General features: G+C 41.1%; 1 protein-coding gene across 3 annotated transcripts in view; it reads left to right on the forward strand.

Annotated features, from left to right (window-relative positions):
* Window positions 1-20,364, forward strand: part of RAD50 (DNA repair-recombination protein (RAD50)) — a 134,885-nt gene that overhangs the window by 23,945 nt on the left and 90,576 nt on the right. For all 3 annotated transcript variants that reach the window (XR_016083943.1, XM_088900808.1, XM_010275775.3), the window contains exons 7-12: window positions 9,739-9,917; window positions 9,998-10,168; window positions 19,440-19,544; window positions 19,637-19,744; window positions 19,842-20,053; window positions 20,181-20,273. Coding sequence is in view for 2 of the 3 variants with exons in the window: in XM_088900808.1 (XP_088756934.1) it covers window positions 9,739-9,917; window positions 9,998-10,168; window positions 19,440-19,544; window positions 19,637-19,744; window positions 19,842-20,053; window positions 20,181-20,273 (868 nt within the window). In the remaining variant the exon portion in view is untranslated. The remainder of the gene's footprint in view (window positions 1-9,738; window positions 9,918-9,997; window positions 10,169-19,439; window positions 19,545-19,636; window positions 19,745-19,841; window positions 20,054-20,180; window positions 20,274-20,364) is intronic.

Consider the following 20,364-nt stretch of genomic DNA (forward strand, 5'->3'; position numbering starts at 1 on the left):
GAGGGGATCTCCATGATGATTGCTAACTTGGAGAAGGCGGCATCGACCGATCAGAAGGATGAAGAAGCTGAGAGTTTCCACCATGGCAGCGCTCGCAGGTCGTAGTTCGGTTCGGGTAAACCTCCCAAGGTGGACTTCCCCTCCTTCTCAGGTGATGACCCCATTTCTTGGTTCTTTAGAGTTGAGGGATACTTTGAGATTCACAATGTCCTTGGACATCAGAGAGTATCTTTAGCTTTTATTTATCTAGAGGGGGAAGCTATACTGTTGTACCAATGGTACCGGCGCTCTCACCCCCAGATCGGATGGACAGACTTCGCCAAGGCCATCTGCTCTTGTTTTGGGCCTTCCAACTATGAGGACTTTGATGAAAGCTTAGCTAAGCTTAAACAAACCGGTACAATAAAGGAATTCCAAAATGAATTCGAAATGCTCGCTTCCTGTGTTTACGGGTGGCTAGAAAAGGCATTGGTAGGATGTTTCGTTGGGGGTCTACGGGAATACATTAGAATCGAAGTAAAGGCCATCCAACTGACCACTGCTCTATCAACCACTAGTTTGGCTCGACTCCATGAAAAAAGACTGAACCGGCTTCACCGATTCAACCGCCCCACCGGCCCAATCTTAAAGACCCCCACTCGACCCGAACCACTGTCTAAACCCCTTGAGTCGGGACCTCCTTGAACTATATATCTGAAACCTTGGCCAAACAATTGGGCCTACCTATCCAATCCTTGGAGGCCTTTTCACTCCATGTAGCTACCATCTGTTGGGGGGTTGAGTTGCAAGTACATGGATCCAAATTAAAGGTTGATTTACACCCCTTAAACTTCTAGGGAGTTCACCATAGAGCTTCTAGGGAGCAGACATGATGCTTGGAATGTAGTGGTTGAGGCAATTGGGCCAGCTTGGCCATAGAGTTTACCATAGAGGGCTGCACCCATAAGTTCCACAACCACCTCCCTGGGCCTCCAAAACAGACCGAGCCCAGGCTGCTGCTAAAGCACTGCCAGCCAGATGGTGGGCCAATGCTCTTGTATATGGGCCCTAAGTTATCCGGCCCAGATCTTACCTTAGACCTGTTGATCGACCACACCCCAGGACCCCCACATTTCCATTTTACCCAGGTCCGCACCAGCCAATGTCAAACTATATCGGTATCCCCACTTTCAAAAGGCTGAAACAGAAAAGATGGTCTCAGAGATATTGGACAGGGGGCTGATTCAACCCAGTTCTAGCCCATTTTTGGCACCTGCCTTACTTGTCAAGAAGAATGATGGCTCGTGGCGTTTCTGTGTAGGTCTCAATCTTCAAATGGCCATGATTGGAGTATAACATTCCTTTGCCAGGACACTCTTTCAAGTAAGCGAGAATCCTATTGACAGCTTGCGTGTGAGAGGTTTTGGGCTCATGCATATACTGGCTAACCACACTGACTGCATAGGATATATTTGGTCTTGTCAAACATAGATAGAGAAGACAGCCAACCAATCTTTGATAGACCTCTCTATTTGGAAGAACATCTCCATCTGTGGCATTCTACTTGTGGTTAGGGTCAATTGGGGTTCCAATGCTGTTATTTATATTGTATTTTTGTAAATTTGTTATGCTATTTATTTTTTTATAAAAACATGTCTATATATGATGAAAATAATTAAAAATACTTGTATTTTTGTTTTTCTTTATTTAAATTGGCATATTTTATTTTTCTTTTAATAATTTATTAATTTTTAAAGAAAACAAATTGGAATGGATCAGATCCGAATATCCGACTTCCTGATCGGATTCGAATTCAGATCCATGTCTGTCAGATCCAATCGGATCTGCAATTAACAGTGTTGGATTGGATTCAGATTTACCTGATTTGAATCTGATTCGATCTGATCCATTTGCTTCCCTACTTGGGAGGCCATTCTGATGTCCTAAGAACCTATCGGAGGATTAATCAGCACTACTTCTGGCCGAGAATGAAAAAACAAATTCAGCAGTTTGTGTCTGAGTGGCTAGTGTGCCTATAGTTAAGGCTAGCACCTAGGCCCTAGCGGGCCTTCTGCAACCCATCCCAAACCGAGTATGGGAAAATATTACGATGAACTTCATCACCAGCCTCCCCACTTTTATCTAGTAAGACAGTTATTATGGTCATTGTTGATTGTCTCACAAAATATGTGCATTTTGCAGCTCTTTCTCCCCCTTACACAAGAACACAGGTGGCAAGGATTTTTGTACAAGAGGTGACTCGACTACATGGAACTCCCTCCATCATTACCGACAGGGACCCAACATTCTTGAGCCGTTTTTGGACTGACTATTTCAAGGCACAAGGCACTAAGCTTGGACACTCAACCAGCTACCACCAGTAGACAGACGGGCAGTCTGAGGTTGTCAACAGATGCCTCGGATCTTATCTCTGGTGTTTCACGGGAGAGAGGCCCAAGCAGTGGGTCAACTGGCTGCCCTAGGCCGAACTGTGGTACAACTCCACCTACCACGTAATGACAGGAACCACCCCGTTTAAGGTCTTATATGGGCGCAACACACCAATACTGATTCCATATGCACTAGGCTCCACTATTGTGGCAGAGGTGGAAAAAAAACTGATAGTGTGATGACATCCTTAATTCACTGAAGGAGCTTGAGTTGGGCCCAATAGCAAATGAAGGCCTAATATGACCGGAAACACAGGGAAGTCACTTACCAGATCGGGGAAATGGTCTACCTTAAAGTGCATCCCTACAGACATCTCTTAGTAGCCCACCATAAATGGCACAAGTTCGCCCCTAGACTCTTTGGACCATTCCAAATCATCAAGCATATCGGGCCTGTGGCCTACCGCCTAGCCTTACCCCCATCAGCCAAGTTGCACCCTGTTTTCAACAATTCTCTATTGAAACGGTGTGCCAAGCATCCACCCATGTTTCCCCCACCTTAACTGAGTTCACTAACGAGGGGCTGAGGTTAGACTATAGCCGGAGCCCTGATAGATACTAGACTATCACTGTGTCAAGACTGGAAAGAAGGTGGTCAAGGAAGTCTTGGTTGCTTGGAAACATCTTCCACCTGATCTTGATGATGCCACCTGGGAAGTTCATTCTGCATCCGTGGCAAAATATCCATCCATTAACCTTGAGGACAAGGTTGTTTTTAACGGGGACAAGGTTGTTTTTAACGGGGGTCGAGTTGATAAGGCCCAAGCCCATGCATCATCGGGGACAGAAGCCCAAATGGTCATTCCTAGAACCCGAGTGGGGGTATAGCACCCAACGGTGCCTCAGGTGCAATACACCCCCCACCCCATAAAATATCTTTACACTAGAAGGCCACGCCTACAGCTCTTCTAGAAGCATGTCCCTTTTGCATGATTCGTAGTGATGCCTATATATGGCACTTTTATCAATGAAACAACATGAGAATTAGGTCATTCTATCTGTTCCATTCCCCCTTCCCTTCTCTTCCATTTCAGGAGGTCGGATCTCTCCCTCAAGGGATCCCTGAGGTGAGCAGTAACTCACCACCCCACCTTCACTAGCTGATTGATTTCCAACCCTAACCAATCTGATCAATCTCCAAGAAAGAGGACTTAAAGAATCGTCTAATTAACAGCATGTTAACCTGAATTCTCTTGCTGCAAACCACAACCTCAGAATATTCATATTCATATTGATTTTCTCTCACCTTTATTACTTTCATGTGGCCCACCTCATCAGGTTTACACAAATCTCTATTTTCTGCATTCACCTCACCTTCCATGCTTCCTTTCCCTCCTTTATAATCCCTACTCTCATCCTCCTTACTGTTCTTAATTCTAATATCTCAAATTATATTACCTTCTACCAGGCCTGGAACTACCTCCTCTCTTCCTTCCATGTCAATAGAAATATAATTTCGATTTGTATCCTATTATCTTTTTGACCTTCTTTCACTACTCTCTGATTGTGTCTGATGCTTGGTATTATGTTTATACAATGACATCTGTAGTGGCATAACATTTGAAGATGATCAAGACTGCTATCAGTCTTGGGCACTAAGGAATTTCAGGTTCGAACAGAAGAGAAAGTGAAGAAGAAAGAGGAGAAAGATTAGTGAGAGAGCAGTAGAACACAGGTTTGAAAGGAAGGACAGATTCTGAATAAATCTGCCGCCGCCACTTCAATTTAATATTTATATGTTATGCTAGTTACATGAAAGGACATATCTGCCCTTGGTGTTTACATCATAACACTTAACAATATAAAAAAACTGAAAAGTAAATAACAGAATAACATAACAGATAGATTAGGTATATTCTACCCTATAGACAGAGTGGCCCCACAGGCCCCACAGCTGTGGGGCCCACATCAGTTTCTCTACACTCCCCCTCAAGTTGGGAGTAAATGTCTATCATTCCCAACTTGGATAGATCCGCTTCTAGCTTCTTTCTTGATACAGTTTTAGTGAGGATATCTGCTAGTTGCATACTGGATGTGATGTAAGGGAGGCATATTTCTTGAGATGAGATCCTCTCTCGTACAAAATGTCGGTCAACTTCAATGTGTTTGGTTCTGTCATGCTGCACTGGATTATGTGCTATATTAATGGCTGCTTGATTATCACAATACAACATCAGAGGCTTCTCATACTCGATACCCAACTCCTCAAGTAGAGATCTTAGCCATAGGATTTCAGCCACTCCGTTGGCCATGGACCTGTATTTTGCTTTAGCACTAGATCGGGAGACAACACTTTGTTTCTTACTTCTCCAGGAGACAATGTTTCCTCCCACAAGGGCACAATATCCTGAGGTAGACCGTCTGTCATCAACACTCCCAGCCCAATTGGCATCTGTATAGACCTCCACCGTCATGTGGTTATTGTTCTTGAACAGTATACCCCTACCCGGGCATCTCTTCAAGTAGGTTAAAATTCTTTTTGCCGCAAGAAGATGTGTGGTTCTAGGAGAATGCATGTACTAGTTGACAACACTAACAGCATAAGTAATATCCGGCCGAGTGAGGCAGAGATATAGGAGCTTTCCTACCGACTACTGGAACATAACTTTGTCTTCAAGCAGCTCCCCACTCTCTGCACTAATCCTGTGGTTCTGTTCAATGGGTGTATCTGCAGGTTTGACACCCAGCTTTCCAGTTTCAGCCAACAGATCTAAAACATATTTCCTCTGAGAGACAAAGATCCCCTGTTTAGATCTAGCAACCTCGATGCCCAAAAAATACCGTAGTGTACCCAGATCTTTCACCTCAAACTCTTGATGAAGGAGCTGTTTGAGGGACTCAATCTCATTGCTGTCATTTCCTGTCACCACAATATCATCAACATATACTGCAAGTAGTGTCAGTGAAGACTCCACCCTCTTGATGAACAGTGTATGATCTGACTGAGCCTGTACATAACCGAACTTTCCAAGAGCTAGTCTGAATCTGTCGAACCAAGCTCTAGGTGACTGCTTCAAACCATACAATGCCTTGTTGAGCCTGCATACCTTCTTACTTGCCTCTGTATCATAGAATCCAGGAGGCAACTGCATGTAAACCTCTTCCTGCAAGTCCCCATTCAGGAAGGCATTTTTAACATCCATTTGGTACAAAGGCCAAGTGTAGCTTGCTACAAGAGATAATAGAACCCGAATGGTGGTCATCTTGGCTACCGGGGCAAATGTCTCCAAGTAATCTATACCATACGTCTGAGTGAACCCTTTTGCAACTAGCCGAGCTTTGTACCTCTCAATGGAACCATCCGCATTGTGCTTCACAGTAAATACCCATCTGCATCCAACTGGTTTCTTTCCTTTGGGCAAGTCAACTAGCTCCCAGGTATTATTTTTCAACAGGGCATCCATTTTAACTTGCATTGCACCTCTTCACTCCGGGACTGATAGGGCCTCTTGTACTGTTCTTGGAATAGGGACATTCGAAATGGAACTAAGGTAGGACCTGTAGGTAGGAGAAGACGATCATAGGATAAAAAATGGGAAATACAGTGGGCTGTAGATGTGGTACAATGTCGTTTCCCTTTACGGACTGCAATTGGAAGATCAAGGTCATCTGTAGGAGGTGAAATGGCAACAATAGAAGAAGTCTCTGTGGTTCCTGGGACTGTAATGCCTGGACCTGGAGCTGTAGATGAGATTGGAGCTGGCCTGGATTGCTGATGATCGGGGTCAACCTGCCTGCACCGCCTGTGATAGACCCTCAACTCCTAATCCCTCTGACCACCCTCACTATTGCAGCTCCCCCTCAACTCCTGATCCCTCTGGCCACCCTCACCATTGCAGCTCCCATCACTCAATGGAATAGGTAAAGGAACTACCCCACTTTCACTGCTCTCCCCATGAAGACAAGGACTTAAACCCCTACTCTCACTGCTCTCCCCCTGAGGAGAAACTCGAGGATAATAGGGTGTCTCCTCAAAGAAAGTGACATCCATGGAGACGAACTTCCTCCCTGTGATAGGATCATAGCAGCAATACCCCTTTTGAGTTTGTGCCTAACCAAGGAAAATGCATTTAGAGGCCTTGGGTTCAAACTTGGAGTGATGGGGTTCGAGAAGCTGAACAAAGCAGGTACAACCGAATGTTTTAAGGGAAATAGAAAACAACTCCTCATGTGGGTTTAGAAGGGAAAAAGGAGATCGCAAATCAAGAACCCGGGAAGGAATCCGATTAATAAGATATACCGCCGTGAGGATAGCATCACCCCAGAAGCGAATAGGGACATTGGAGGTAAACATAAGACTTTTAGCCACCTCCAAGATGTGCCTATTCTTCCTTTCTGCAACCCCATTCTGCTGAGGTGTATGAGGGCAAGTGCTCTGGTGAATAACTCCAGGGGTAAGAAGGTAAGATGCCAATGGCTTAGCAAAGTACTCCTTTGCATTATCAGATCTAAGAACTTTAATCTTGGCATCAAACTGGGTTAGGATCATTTGGTGAAAGTTTTGGGTCAGGGCGGGAACCTCATCTCGTGAACGCATAAGATAAACCCAAGAAAACCGGGTATGGTCATCAACTAATAACAAAAAATATCTGTACCCACCCATAGAAGGAATGTGATATGGCCCCCAAACATCCGTATGCACAAGATCGAACGGACGATTACTCCTTTTATTACTCAATGAATAAGAGTTTGTACAATGTTTAGCAAACTCACAGCTTTCACATTGCAACTGGGACAACTCAACAGACTCAAACAAAGTAGGAAACAGACTTTTTAAGGACCGAAAAGACAAATGACCCAATCGGTTATGCTTTGGCATAACCGAACTCACACTCTGGGAAACAAGTGACCTCTTACCCACTGACTCTTCCCGACGAGAACTCTCCCCGGGTAGATAGATCCCATTCGTCTCACGGCTAGTCCCAATCACCTTCTTCGTCTCCAGGTCCTGAAAAACACACCGGTCAGGGAAGAAAGTTACTGAGCAGTTCATGTGTTTGGTAATACTACTACTTGAAAGGAGGTTAATATCAAGCTTAGGAACATGTAAGACAGAAGACAAGGAGATCGTATCTGATAACTTAATGTCCCCCTTCCCAGAAATAGGAACCAGGGAGCTATCAGCAATAGATGCTTTATCCCTACCAGATGACAAATGGTAAGAGGTAAACAGTGAAGGCAAGCTAGTCATGTGGTCGGATGCACCTGAATCTATTACCCAACAAGGTTCAGTAGTACCTGGAGCTGAGGCATGGTAGGCTGAAGCTAGAGTACCTGAATTTATGGTTGTAATCTGACCACCCATCTCAGAAACACTACCATAACTGATGCTCCCAAAGCTGCCTTCTGCCTGATTTTTAAACTCCATCTCGGTGAAGTCTTAAAACAGCACTTGGACTACCAATCACAATCAAAAACATTATAGGCCTGATCTGTATTCACAGTGTATGTGCACAAAACTGGGATAACTCTGATCTGAAATCAACTAACAAACACAACCGTGGCTGTCCGTAGAGCTCTAACCCCTTTAAGAGAGTTTGAAAACCCCAAAAAACTCTGAAAAACAGCTTAGAAGGAGGTCTGATTTGCCTTTGCAGATTTAGGGTTTTAATCAGTCCTTAAAGTGATCAATTCAGTTGCACAATCTAATCAGTACTGTATAGATAGACTTGTAGTAGGGTTAATATGAAACCCTAGAATCTGATCAATGCTAACAATAAACTTGGGGACAGCTCTAGATAGATCACAAGATTCAGTCCAGCACTTGGGCTTGCCGCATGATCACTTTCAAACTCTAGTGCAGAAAGAAACAAGGCTTAGACAGTTCGGTGTAAAACAGTAGGGTTTTAATCACAGCAGAACAGTAGGGTTTGCTGTAAAACCCTAGTGAATCGAAGAGATGAAAACCTAGAACGGTTCAGCCTTCTTCTCCAGATAGGTCCAACCTATCTTTTCTTTGAAAAGTAAATGACTTACAAGAAAAGAATTGTTCGCTGCCTTCTAGGGTTACCCGAATCCTAGTCTTCTCTGATCCTTCCTGACCACCAATACTCTGCAACCATAACAAAACTTCCAACAGCTGCTAGCACTTCTGGCGATCTCCAAGAATCAGTCTGCGAACTCCACCTTTTCAGCTTTTAGTCCTAGGAGATTCTCATGTGGTCGGCTGGTATTAGACTCACATAACAAACCCTAACTTGGCTCTGATACCATGAAGATGATCAAGACTGCTATCAGTCTTGGGCACTAAGGAATTTCAGGTTCGAACAGAAGAGAAAGTGAAGAAGAAAGAGGAGAAAGATTAGTGAGAGAGCAGTAGAACACAGGTTTGAAAGGAAGGACAGATTCTGAATAAATCTGCCGCCGCCACTTCATTTTAATATTTATATGTTATGCTAGTTACATGAAAGGACATATCTGCCCTTGGTGTTTACATCATAACACTTAACAATATAAAAAAACTGAAAAGTAAATAACAGAACTAGAATAACAGAATAACATAACAGATAGACTAGGTATATTCTACCCTACGGACAGAGTGGCCCCACAGCTGTGGGGCCCACATCAGTTTCTCTACAACATTCATGTCCTTGGCGATCATTTGACTGATCTTTCCTGCCTAATCTAACCATGATTTAAAATGTCTGTAAATTTCCTAATATTTCCATTTCCATGGGTGCTGACAAATTTTACAGTTTTTACTAGAATTGAGATATTCCCCAGTGGACCTTACTGGTATGATGCTACTATGTGGACTATAAGAGATAGTATTATTACATAAATTGGTGACAATATTGTAGACAATGTGGCTAGCAATGTTATTGCCTGCCTAATGGACTTGTTTACCGCTTTGAGCAAGCTTGATATTCTTTTCAAACATGATGTCAAATATTAGTTTTTGTTTGTGTAATAGATTGTTTGGTTGATCTATTAGGAATTTAGAATCATTTGCATTTTCGATGAGTTTAAGTTTTGATCTAAGTCTAACTCATTCTATCATGTAGCTTTGACTCTTCAGATTTATGGGACAACTTCATAATGTATTATTTGGTCTACAACCTTAGTTTCTTAGCTTTGTTTAATGATTTGGAACAAGATAATAATTCAAAAAGGTGTGCCTATTCTTCTTTTATTATTCCATAATATATCATTCTAAATTTATTTCACAATGTTTCCACCATTCCTATAATTTTAACAATATTTCCGACATTTCTGACTTGTTTCCTATATTTGGATGATCGACATTTCCACTGACACCAACATTTTAAACCTTGAATCTAACATTAAACCTTGCATTTCTGTCTTTTAGATACTGATGAAGAGTTGAAGGAATGGCAAACCAAGTTTGAAGAAAGGATTGCACTTCTAGAATCTAAAATTAGCAAGCTAGAAAGGGAAATGGAGGACACTGAAAATCGAAGTAATTTTCTATTGGGCACAATTCAACAATCCCACCAGGAGATTGGGAAGCTCCAACATGAAGCTGAGGTAATTTTTGACATGCTTGCGCACACCATTGTTTTTGCAAGATACTAACTAGCTTTTTTTCCTATTTTTTTCCCGGTTAGGCTCATATATCATCGAGGCATGAACAAGATTCAATCATTCAAAGGCTTTTTGTGAAGCATAATTTCGGGCCTCTTCCAAAAACTCCTTTTAGCCTTGAGGATGCTATGAACCTCACAAATCGAATAAAAGCAAGATTGATGGATCTTGATAAGGATTTGCAAGATAAGAAGGTAGGTTCTGTTCATTAAATGCTATTTTCGTCTTATTTTTGTTTCCATGAACATGCCACTAAACTAAATAATTAAGACGATCCATTTTTTTAGGATGGACTTTAGCATGTGGCAGAAATCTACATCGTAATTCATATACTTTTTCCTTTCCTTTTCTTTTTGCAATTTTTTCTTTCTCTTGTGTGTAATTCTTAAAATTTCTACTTTATTTTTTTTGCTTTTATTTTTTACGAGTACAGGGGTTAAATGCATCATAGTCATTGTTGTGTTGAATATATTATGTATTCATCTAGACTTTGTGTGGTATTTATCACTTAGGACATAGGTTTAACTTTTATTTATGGATCTTCAACTTAGATGAGACTGTTGCTGTGGAATCACAAGTGTTCTTGTCCTGTTGTTTGTCCTGTGCAGAATGTGGAATGGTTTTTCCGTATTTTTTCTTCTTTACAAATTATTTTTGCCTTACAAGGATCATTACTCACATAGTGCCTCTTCGTTCTTAACTTATTACAGGAGCTGACTTCAGAACTGCTAATTTGTTTTTGAGCTTCTTTGAGTAACTTGATTGACACCGGAATAGTTTAGTCTCTTAGGGGTAGATGGAATGTGAAATACCCCTTTGTAGAAGGCATAGGAATTAACTCACTACCAAATGAGGATTGAATTACAGATTTTGATGGCAAGATGGCAGGTGGTAATTGTTATGGGTAGGTTTGGTTGATTCTTAATTGGAAGTGTTAGACAGTTTTGTATGCCCTTAGCTTCAATCATTTTGATGTACTTTTGTTATTTAGTGGAAATAAATAAAGTGCATGTTTGATTCATGTTGTTTGGTTTAATTCTGTGTAAAACCCTAAAACTGGACATTTGTAGAGACTCATGTTAGTTTTAAATGTTCACAGCCGTTGGATAAGTCTGGGGAGATTTATCCTGCCAAGGCTGATACTGGTGTGCCACCAAGTGTTGGGATGGCCTGTCTCAGCCATCAGGGTAAGACCCGAGGCACATACAGCATGGGATTACTTGAATCCTTGAACCGGACCAGATTTCCAGTCTTGCCCTGGACCTTGGAGATAGATGGGCAAAACTGGAAAGTTACACCTGACCCCTAGACTCGATTGTGACACTTCACTAGGTGTTGGATCAGGCTGCCTTTGATATGCCAATCAGTGAGATCCTTAGTGGGGATCAAAACCTGGGTATGTTGGGGCAGTTTGAGAATTCATCTGAGTGGGTGGTCATAGTGACAGAATCAGCCACTTTGTCGGACAAAGGGTAATGATCGGGAATGCACTCTCTCTGATGGAAACCAAACTGCCGGCAGTTGATTTCAATCGTTGGAATTTTGTTTTTGCAAAATTAATATATTTACATATATATGTACGGTTTCAAAATGTTTGCAAATGGTTTTAATTCCCGGGATCCATGTGAGAGGAGAGTGCGGCACTGTTCCTTGCAGCCGAGGGAGAGGTCCTCTCTTGTCGGGCAGTGCTTGATCATTAAGGGCTGAGAGGTTAAGTGTAAGACCATTTAGGACAATACCTGATGGGCTAATCTTGCACCTGCCCACAGTCCCTGGGTTTTTATAAGATGGCTTGGCCCAGGGACCACTTAATGTAAGTGTTGGGCCCATAGGGTTCATACGATGGACTCAAGGGGTTCATTGAGATTTTCAGTGAATTTGGCTGGGCCTTCTATTAAAGGCTGGGCCGAACCCATGTGGCTGGTGTGTAGATCAATGCTTGGGTCCCACGCCATACAAAGAAGCCCAACTGGGCAGCAGATTGGAAACTAATTAAACACTGAATACTTAATGGGCCTAAAGCCCATTTCGAAGTGGGCTGATATGATCACCCATCAATGGGGCGAATTTGAGATTGAAGTTAGCAAAAAGGATTGGGCTCTTAGCCTTATCCACTCTTAGAGACCAAATTCAAATCAGATTTGAATCTGGTAACCTCCTGATAAGATCAGGAGTAAGCTAACTCTATCTGGGAAAAGGATTAAGAATATCCCCTATCCAAATACTGATTTGGATTGGGATAACTCCTAATTAGGAGATTTCTTAATCAAGAAGAAAGGGAGGAGATTTTCGAATGAACCAAGAGAGAGAAATCAGATTTCGATCCAAGAGGTTTTGGTAAGCAAGAAGGGTTCCTGCGAATTGAGATTAGATCTCATACTCTCCAGAAAAGAAAACAGTTCAGCCTTTTCGTTTCTGGAAATCTCCTCCTGCCGCCGCCATCTGCATTGTTGCAAGATTTGATCTTTGCAGAAAAGAAAGTCAAGAAACCAGTTCTTGACATCAGTCTTGCATGAAAGACTGAAAGAATTCAGTGTTTAGTACATCCAGGGGATTCTTGTGAAGGATCCAGTGTGTAGGACGCACCCTGCTGGTTCTGTTCCATCCACAGCTGTGTCATCTTCAGCAGGGACAGATCTTGGAGCATTCTTTGGGCGTGAACACCAACTTTGGGAGATACTGCTTCTCCGGATCAGGTATAATCCTCCCATTTATCTTTTGGTACAGATCTGGTTTGATTAGGGTTCAAGTAGATCCTTGAATATTGTATTCTAAATTCAGGGAATATGATTCCCAGTTGGGAGAAGGTAGGAAATTTTTGAAATTCGCCCCACCCATTCCGCAACCTTTATGGCGTCCATTAGATGGATTCTACCATTCTTTCAGGGTTGGAGTTTGGTGAGGAGGCTGTTTGGGTGGAAGAGGTTCATAGTATTAAAAAAGCCTTTCCTCTTGTGAAGCTAGTGCATCATGAAGTCCAAGTGGAAAATTTGTTAGGTCTCTTCTCTTAGGAGGTTGGGAGCACATATAGGCTGTTTTCAAGCACCTAAAGATTATGGGATTTGTTCTAGGAAGGATCCTGAGAGTGTAAATGATGGTATATTTGTTGACACAGGCAGCTCTAGTGAGGAACGGATATGTGCGGTGATATGGAGTTGGTTGAAGAATGGCCTCCATCCAATGGTGGAAAGAGGGAGAATTGTAGTTCAAAACTTTTGTGATGTGCTGAATTAAAACTCAGCATATTGGTTTAGGGTTTTCAAACCGGAATTCACCCAAGATTGTTGGATTTACCTCCAAGATTTTCATTGAGATTTCTTAGACCTAAAGAACAGAATCTACGTTCTCAAACTTGAAATCCACAAAGTGCTGATCGTCCAAGTGGTAGTTCAAGTTGGATCATCCTATCTCAGTCTCATCGGTACAATGTTGGAGATGAAGATGGCACACCTCCAAGATTGCTCCTTGATCCCTGAAGAACCAGCAATGAATTGCCTTTGAAATAACTCTGAAAGATGGTGAATTGATGCCTTGATCTTCTCAAGAATAGGTCTGAATGTTGTCCAAGTTTGGGAGACAAAACCCTAATGGTGATTTTGGGTTTTTCTCTCACACTAGTGCTGAATTGTTTTCTCACAGACTCTCTCAATAGAATAGTATGCAAGATAGTGCAAGCTTGGTCAACACAAGGGTTTATATAAGCCTGAGAGTCCAACAAATCTTGCCGAAATCATCTCCTGATCTGATTAGGAAAGTCCCAATCCAATTGGAGTTTCTAATTCAACTAGGACTTTTGACTAGTCAAACTAGTTAGTTATGACTCTAATAAGAACTCATTCTAATTAGATTTTGACCAGCATTAGGTTACTTCTAAATCTTATTAGGGATTAGGATCAATGAGAAAAGGTGCCCATGTGGCATGGGACTCACAAGATCTCTGTCGAAATTAAATATAAAGAGCAGTCCATACTTAAGTATAACCTACACATGGGCTGAATTCAGCTTGTCTATACAAGTGAATTTACCTAAATGTGTTGGGTACAATAATTGGTCCATCAAACTTTATATTTAAACTTGGGGCTCAACCACCCTGTGATCCCAAGACTATTAATTTGGGCTGAGTTAATGTCCACCAGGTATTTTAAGGCCTAAGAAGACACTTGCATAAAACCTCTTAGCGAATAATATCATAACACTACCAATATGGTTGGACCTCTTTCCTAACTGCCAAATACAGTGCTACACCCTCTACTCAATGGATCCTGGGATTAAACCTATTTGCACACTTTTTATCAAAATAAACTATTTATAAATATAAATACATTTTGCAAAACTGATTTCAAGACAAGTTGAAATCCACCATTGATAGTTTTTAGGTTTCCATCAGATAGTGTAACCGGGATTTTCTCTTTATTTGACGAAGTGGCTGATCTTATCACAATAATTACTCCAAGGTTCAAAATATTGATTCGCTCGATACGCCGGTAGAGGAGTATCGGGCAGTATCAATAGCTTTTTTTTTATTTTTATTTTTTTTTAGTTTTGTTTTTCCAAATCTGGTTCAGAGGGGCCGGTTTAAGGTCCATCCACCCCCTGAACCGGTCAAAACCTTGATACACACTTTGTAGGGGCATATCGGGAAGCTCCTGGTGTGATACGTATCGGGACGATACGACCCGATACGTATTGATACTTTGAACCTTGAGTTACTCACTAAAACATCTTTCCAATTTGCTCCAACATAACCAAGTATTTGAACCTAAGAGGATCTCATTGGTTGGCACATCAGAAGCAGATCAGTCTAACACCTAGTGTAGTATCATTATTAAGTTAAGGGATTAAATGCAATTTTTTAGTTTTACCTTTTGTCTCTAAGGTCTAGGGTTTAACTGAAAATGATCCCGTTCAGTGTTTCTCAAACACCCACTCATTGTACCTTAGGTTTAACCCGAGCAGTTGTGACAAATTGCTCCACCATTTTGGTAGTACAAGAGTGTCAGCCTTGGCACTATAAAGTCCCCAATTTAATCAATCAGCTGAGAATATTTTAAGCTAATATAAGTCTCATAAATGTCAAGTTTATCTGTTTAAGGTGTATTACATAGAAACATACCATATACACATGAAATAATGATGAACTGAATTTATTAAATAACAATATCACTCCCCTTTTTGTTCTTGTACCCGTTATTTCCCTTCTTAATTAATAAAATTGGTTCTGTTTACTGTTATTGATAAAAATAATTTATTCAATAACAAATATTAGTTTAAGTGACTCCTGTAGGAGCTGTGGGCATACAATTTCTAACATTTGTGTTGGCCCTGCCAGCTTGGTGTTGCTTGAGGGAGGGGCAGGAAGAAAAATGGCCTGTTGCCTAATTCCCTAATCCCAAGTTAAAGTTTGTGGCACCAATATGTCTAGGGGTTCCACTAAAAGTATAGGAGGAAGGGATAGGAGTAGGAGAGGCAAGTGAACATGCACATTTTGTTGATTTTGGTTCAGGTTTTCTGCTCTTTTGTTTTGGTCTGGAGAGTGTGAAGTGCTATGCCTGGGGGTCCTTTTGAGATAGAACTAGTGCTGTTTCATTGAGGATTAGTTTTGGAGTTGGGTTGGGTTCTTCTCTTTGCTCTTGGGTTGTTTGTTGGTTGGAAGCTTTGTATATTTGTATATCTACCATTTGGGTTATATTTCTTGGTTTGGGCTGGAAAGCTCATGTATTTTTGTTCTTTCTTTTTTCTTCTGTTTATAAATAGAATTTTTGTATATTTAAAAAATAATTTGTCATGATTCTTTTTTTCGCGAGATTTTTTCTGTCATGATTCAAGCTATATATAATGTAACCACATAGGCATCACCTTGTGCTTCAATTGGTACTTTGTATGGGGTATAGAGCTTGGAAATAACCTCTGTATGTGCAGGGGTAAGGCTGTGTATATCTGTCCCTCGCCACACCCCACATTGGTTAGAGCCTTGTGCATTGCCCTGCCCTTTATGGGGTATGAAGCAAGTTTTGGTATAGCACAACTATACCTTATCTCTTGTGCAGATGAATGTGAAAGGGGGTAGAATAGCATCATAGAAAGTTTTCAATTCAAAGAGTAATGAAATAGGTTTAGGGCAACAAGACGAAAGGTATCATCAAGATGACAATGGAAGTGTGATATGCTTTCTATGGAGTGTGTTTCCATTTTTGGCAGAAAGGGAGATCTACCCTTAAATTTTCTTTAATTTATCTCTTTTAATCATTAATGTCTATCATGTTATCATTTGCACATACACACTTTCCCTTTTCCTATTTATATTTGTTATATTCAAATTAACATAGGCTCCATCTTGTTTGTTTTATTCTATTCTATGATTTATATACAAACAAATGTCCATTGTCTTTGTATCTCCATTTCATATTAACATAACAAGGCCCCCTCCCGCCCCCTAGTTTTCTTTCTTTTTTGATCAGCAACAATCACTTTTGTTAATAGTTGAGTAATATTTACAGCATGGTTTTCTTTACATCCACTATAGTGACTCGTCTTAGCTAGCCTTCTTATACTCACTATACATGAACTGTGTTCACCCTTGATCGATCACTCCCCAAAACAATTCCCTCTGATTTAATCCTTGTTTAGCTAGACCATCAGTGATAGGGTTTTCTGATCTAGGAAACCATCTATAATTTGTTCTCAGTTGTTCTGCCAATTGCCAAAGCCATGATTTATCCAACTGGAGACCAATAATGATGCCATAGTTTAGGCACAAAATGTTCGTTTCCAATTTCTGAAAATTCTCCCTACTCCAGATGGCCATGGGTTCCCCATACTGCTGAAAGAATGGTAGGATCCATCTAATGGACGCCATGAAGGTTGCGGAATGGGTGGGGCGAATTTCAAAAATTTCCTACCTTCTCCCAACTGGGAATCATATTCCCTGAATTTAGAATACAATATTCAAGGATCTACTTGAACCCTAATCAAACCAGATCTGTACCAAAAGATAAATGGGAGGATTATACCTGATCCGGAGAAGCAGTATCTCCCAAAGTTGGTGTTCACGCCCAAAGAATGCTCCAAGATCTGTCCCTGCTGAAGATGACACAGCTGTGGATGGAACAGAACCAGCAGGGTGCGTCCTACACACTGGATCCTTCACAAGAATCCCCTGGATGTACTAAACACTGAATTCTTTCAGTCTTTCTTGCAAGACTGATGTCAAGAACTGGTTTCTTGACTTTCTTTTCTGCAAAGATCGAATCTTGCAACAATACAGATGGCGGCGGCAGGAGGAGATCTCTAGAAACGAAAAGGCTGAACTGTTTTCTTTTCTGGAGAGTATGAGATCTAATCTCAAATCGCAGGAACCCTTCTTGCTTACCAAAACCCCTTGGATCGAAATCTGATTTCTCTCCCTCTTGGTACATTCGAAATCTCCTCCTTTCTTCTTGATTAAGAAATCTCCTAATTAGGAGTTATCCCAATCCAAATCAGTATTTGGATAGGGGATATTCTTAATCCTTTTCCCAGATAGAGTTAGCTTACTCCTGATCTTATCAGGAGGTTACCAGATTCAAATCTGATTTGAATTTGGTCTCTAAGAGTGGATAAGGCTAAGAGCCCAATCCTTTTTGCTAACTTCAATCTCAAATTCGCCCCATTGATGGGTGATCATATCAGCCCACTTCGAAATGGGCTTTAGGCCCATTAAGTATTCAGTGTTTAATTAGTTTCCAATCTGCTGCCCAGTTGGGCTTCTTTGTATGGCGTGGGACCCAAGCATTGATCTACACACCAGCCACATGGGTTCGGCCCAGCCTTTAATAGAAGGCCCAGCCAAATTCACTGAAAATCTCAATGAACCCCTTGAGTCCATCGTATGAACCCTATGGGCCCAACACTTACATTAAGTGGTCCCTGGGCCAAGCCATCTTATAAAAACCCAGGGACTGTGGGCAGGTGCAAGATTAGCCCATCAGGTATTGTCCTAAATGGTCTTACACTTAACCTCTCAGCCCTTAATGATCAAGCACTGCCCGACAAGAGAGGACCTCTCCCTCGGCTGCAAGGAACAGTGCCGCACTCTCCTCTCACATGGATCCCGGGAATTAAAACCATTTGCAAACATTTTGAAACCGTACATATATATGTAAATATATTAATTTTGCAAAAACAAAATTCCAACGATTGAAATCAACTGCCGGCAGTTTGGTTTCCATCAGAGAGAGTGCATTCCCGATCATTACCCTTTGTCCGACAAAGTGGCTGATTCTGTCACTATGACCACCCACTCAGATGAATTCTCAAACTGCCCCAACATACCCAGGTTTTGATCCCCACTAAGGATCTCACTGATTGGCATATCAAAGGCAGCCTGATCCAACACCTAGTGAAGTGTCACAATCGAGTCTAGGGGTCAGGTGTAACTTTCCAGTTTTGCCCATCTATCTCCAAGGTCCAGGGCAAGACTGGAAATCTGGTCCGGTTCAAGGATTCAAGTAATCCCATGCTGTATGTGCCTCGGGTCTTACCTTGATGGCTGAGACAGGCCATCCCAACACTTGGTGGCACACCAGTATCAGCCTTGGCAGGATAAATCTCCCCAGACTTATCCAACGGCTGTGAACATTTAAAACTAACATGAGTCTCTACAAATGTCCAGTTTTAGGGTTTTACACAGAATTAAACCAAACAACATGAATCAAACATGCACTTTATTTATTTCCACTAAACAACAAAAGTACATCAAAATGATTGAAGCTAAGGGCATACAAAACTGTCTAACAACTGCATCCATCAAAAATCAATTGATCACATAAGGATTTGGAGGGGGATCAACAGTACAAGATAACAGATTTTTTCACTGAAGTAACTGCCAGTTTCTTGGAAGAAGAAAGATCCCCTAACAGCCCTTCTTCGAACATAACCAAACTCACAAAATCAGACTAACAAAGCTTCTTAGACACCATATTCCAGACAAAACCCAGTTAAACCCCTAAGCTGAATGGCCAACAACCATCAAATTTTCTCATTCAAATTTCTGCCTCTGCATCCTCTCCCTTTACCTTTAGTAAAGCTTGGTTTTCCTTGTTCCACTCTAACTGTTCTTTCCATTAATTCCTCCCAAATTAATGCCAGTCTCACAGAATCCTCAGTAGTAGACCACTTTACTGTTTCTTCCTGTCCATGTTGTTTTGTAGCCCTATGTTGCCAAGTTGGATTTGCTTTTTGTGTATCCAGTATGAGAGGTCCATTACTTGCATATGTCCTCTGTTGATCTTTACTAAAAGTTTTGTTATTGATATATAAAACATTTGTACTGTCCTTTGGGCTTTGTTTTCCTATTACTTGAATGATTTGTTCTAGTTGTATTTTTTCACCTACTTTCGGATTTACTTTTTTGTATTTTAATACTTGTCAGAGCTTAGTTATTTCTTTATATTGTGGATCTTAAATTTGTGTTGAAAATTGTTTCAGAGATCAAACGAAATGGAATTAGAGGCGCTATGGAATAGTTACCTTGCTGCAAATAAGTGTTTTACTGAAATGGAAGCTCAGAAGAAGAGTATAATAATACGGAAGGTGTGTTTTTCAGGATGCATGTGGTCTGTCCATTTCTATGTCATATTCTTTGTGTTTGAAGGCAGAATATTCAATTTATATTCTTGCTCCAGGAATCCAATCTGAACCGTATTAAAGAGCTTGAGAGGGAGCGCGATGCAGAGGAATCACAGCTTTCTAACTTCAATTTGTCTCACATTGATGAAAGGGAAAATAAGCTGGTGAACTCCTGTTTAAGTATTGTTGCTTAATTTCACAGCCTAGCTTATTCTTATCATCTTTCATGATTGCTTCATTTTCTTCTCAATCAACTTGTAGAAAATTGAGGTCGAGAGGAAGGCACGTCAACTTGAAGAAAGAGAGTTTGACTCAAATATTGAGCAACTAAGGACTGAAATTTATAGCTTAGAACAGAAAATTAGAGTTCTTAATCAAGAGAAGGACTTCATGGCTCGTGATTTGGAAGATAGAGCGAAGCTTAGTTGGAAGAAGGAGGAATTGGAAAGTCAAAAGAAGAAACATAGAAAGATGCAAGACTTTTTTTTCATTTTTATTTTTTGGTTTAGTATTTGTTGTTCATAATGTTCCTTGAAGATATAATCTACATATTCTTCTTCAGGTTGGTTTTTGGAGACTGACACATTCTATTTATTTCAGAGTAGACGAGTACAAGGATAGGATCAGGGGGGTGCTCAAAGGGAGACTTCCTTCTGACAAAGATTTGAAGAAAGAAATCACACGAGCCCTAGAGTTGTTCCTGAACTCATTCGATCTGTATCCTAAATGTGTTTTATTCTTGAGATAACTGCATAGCTGTGATTTAAACATTGACATGACAATC

The sequence above is a fragment of the Nelumbo nucifera genome, chromosome 3, assembly GCF_055504915.1.
Source record: "Nelumbo nucifera cultivar China Antique chromosome 3, China Antique-T2T, whole genome shotgun sequence".
NCBI classification, from domain to species: domain Eukaryota; kingdom Viridiplantae; phylum Streptophyta; class Magnoliopsida; order Proteales; family Nelumbonaceae; genus Nelumbo; species Nelumbo nucifera.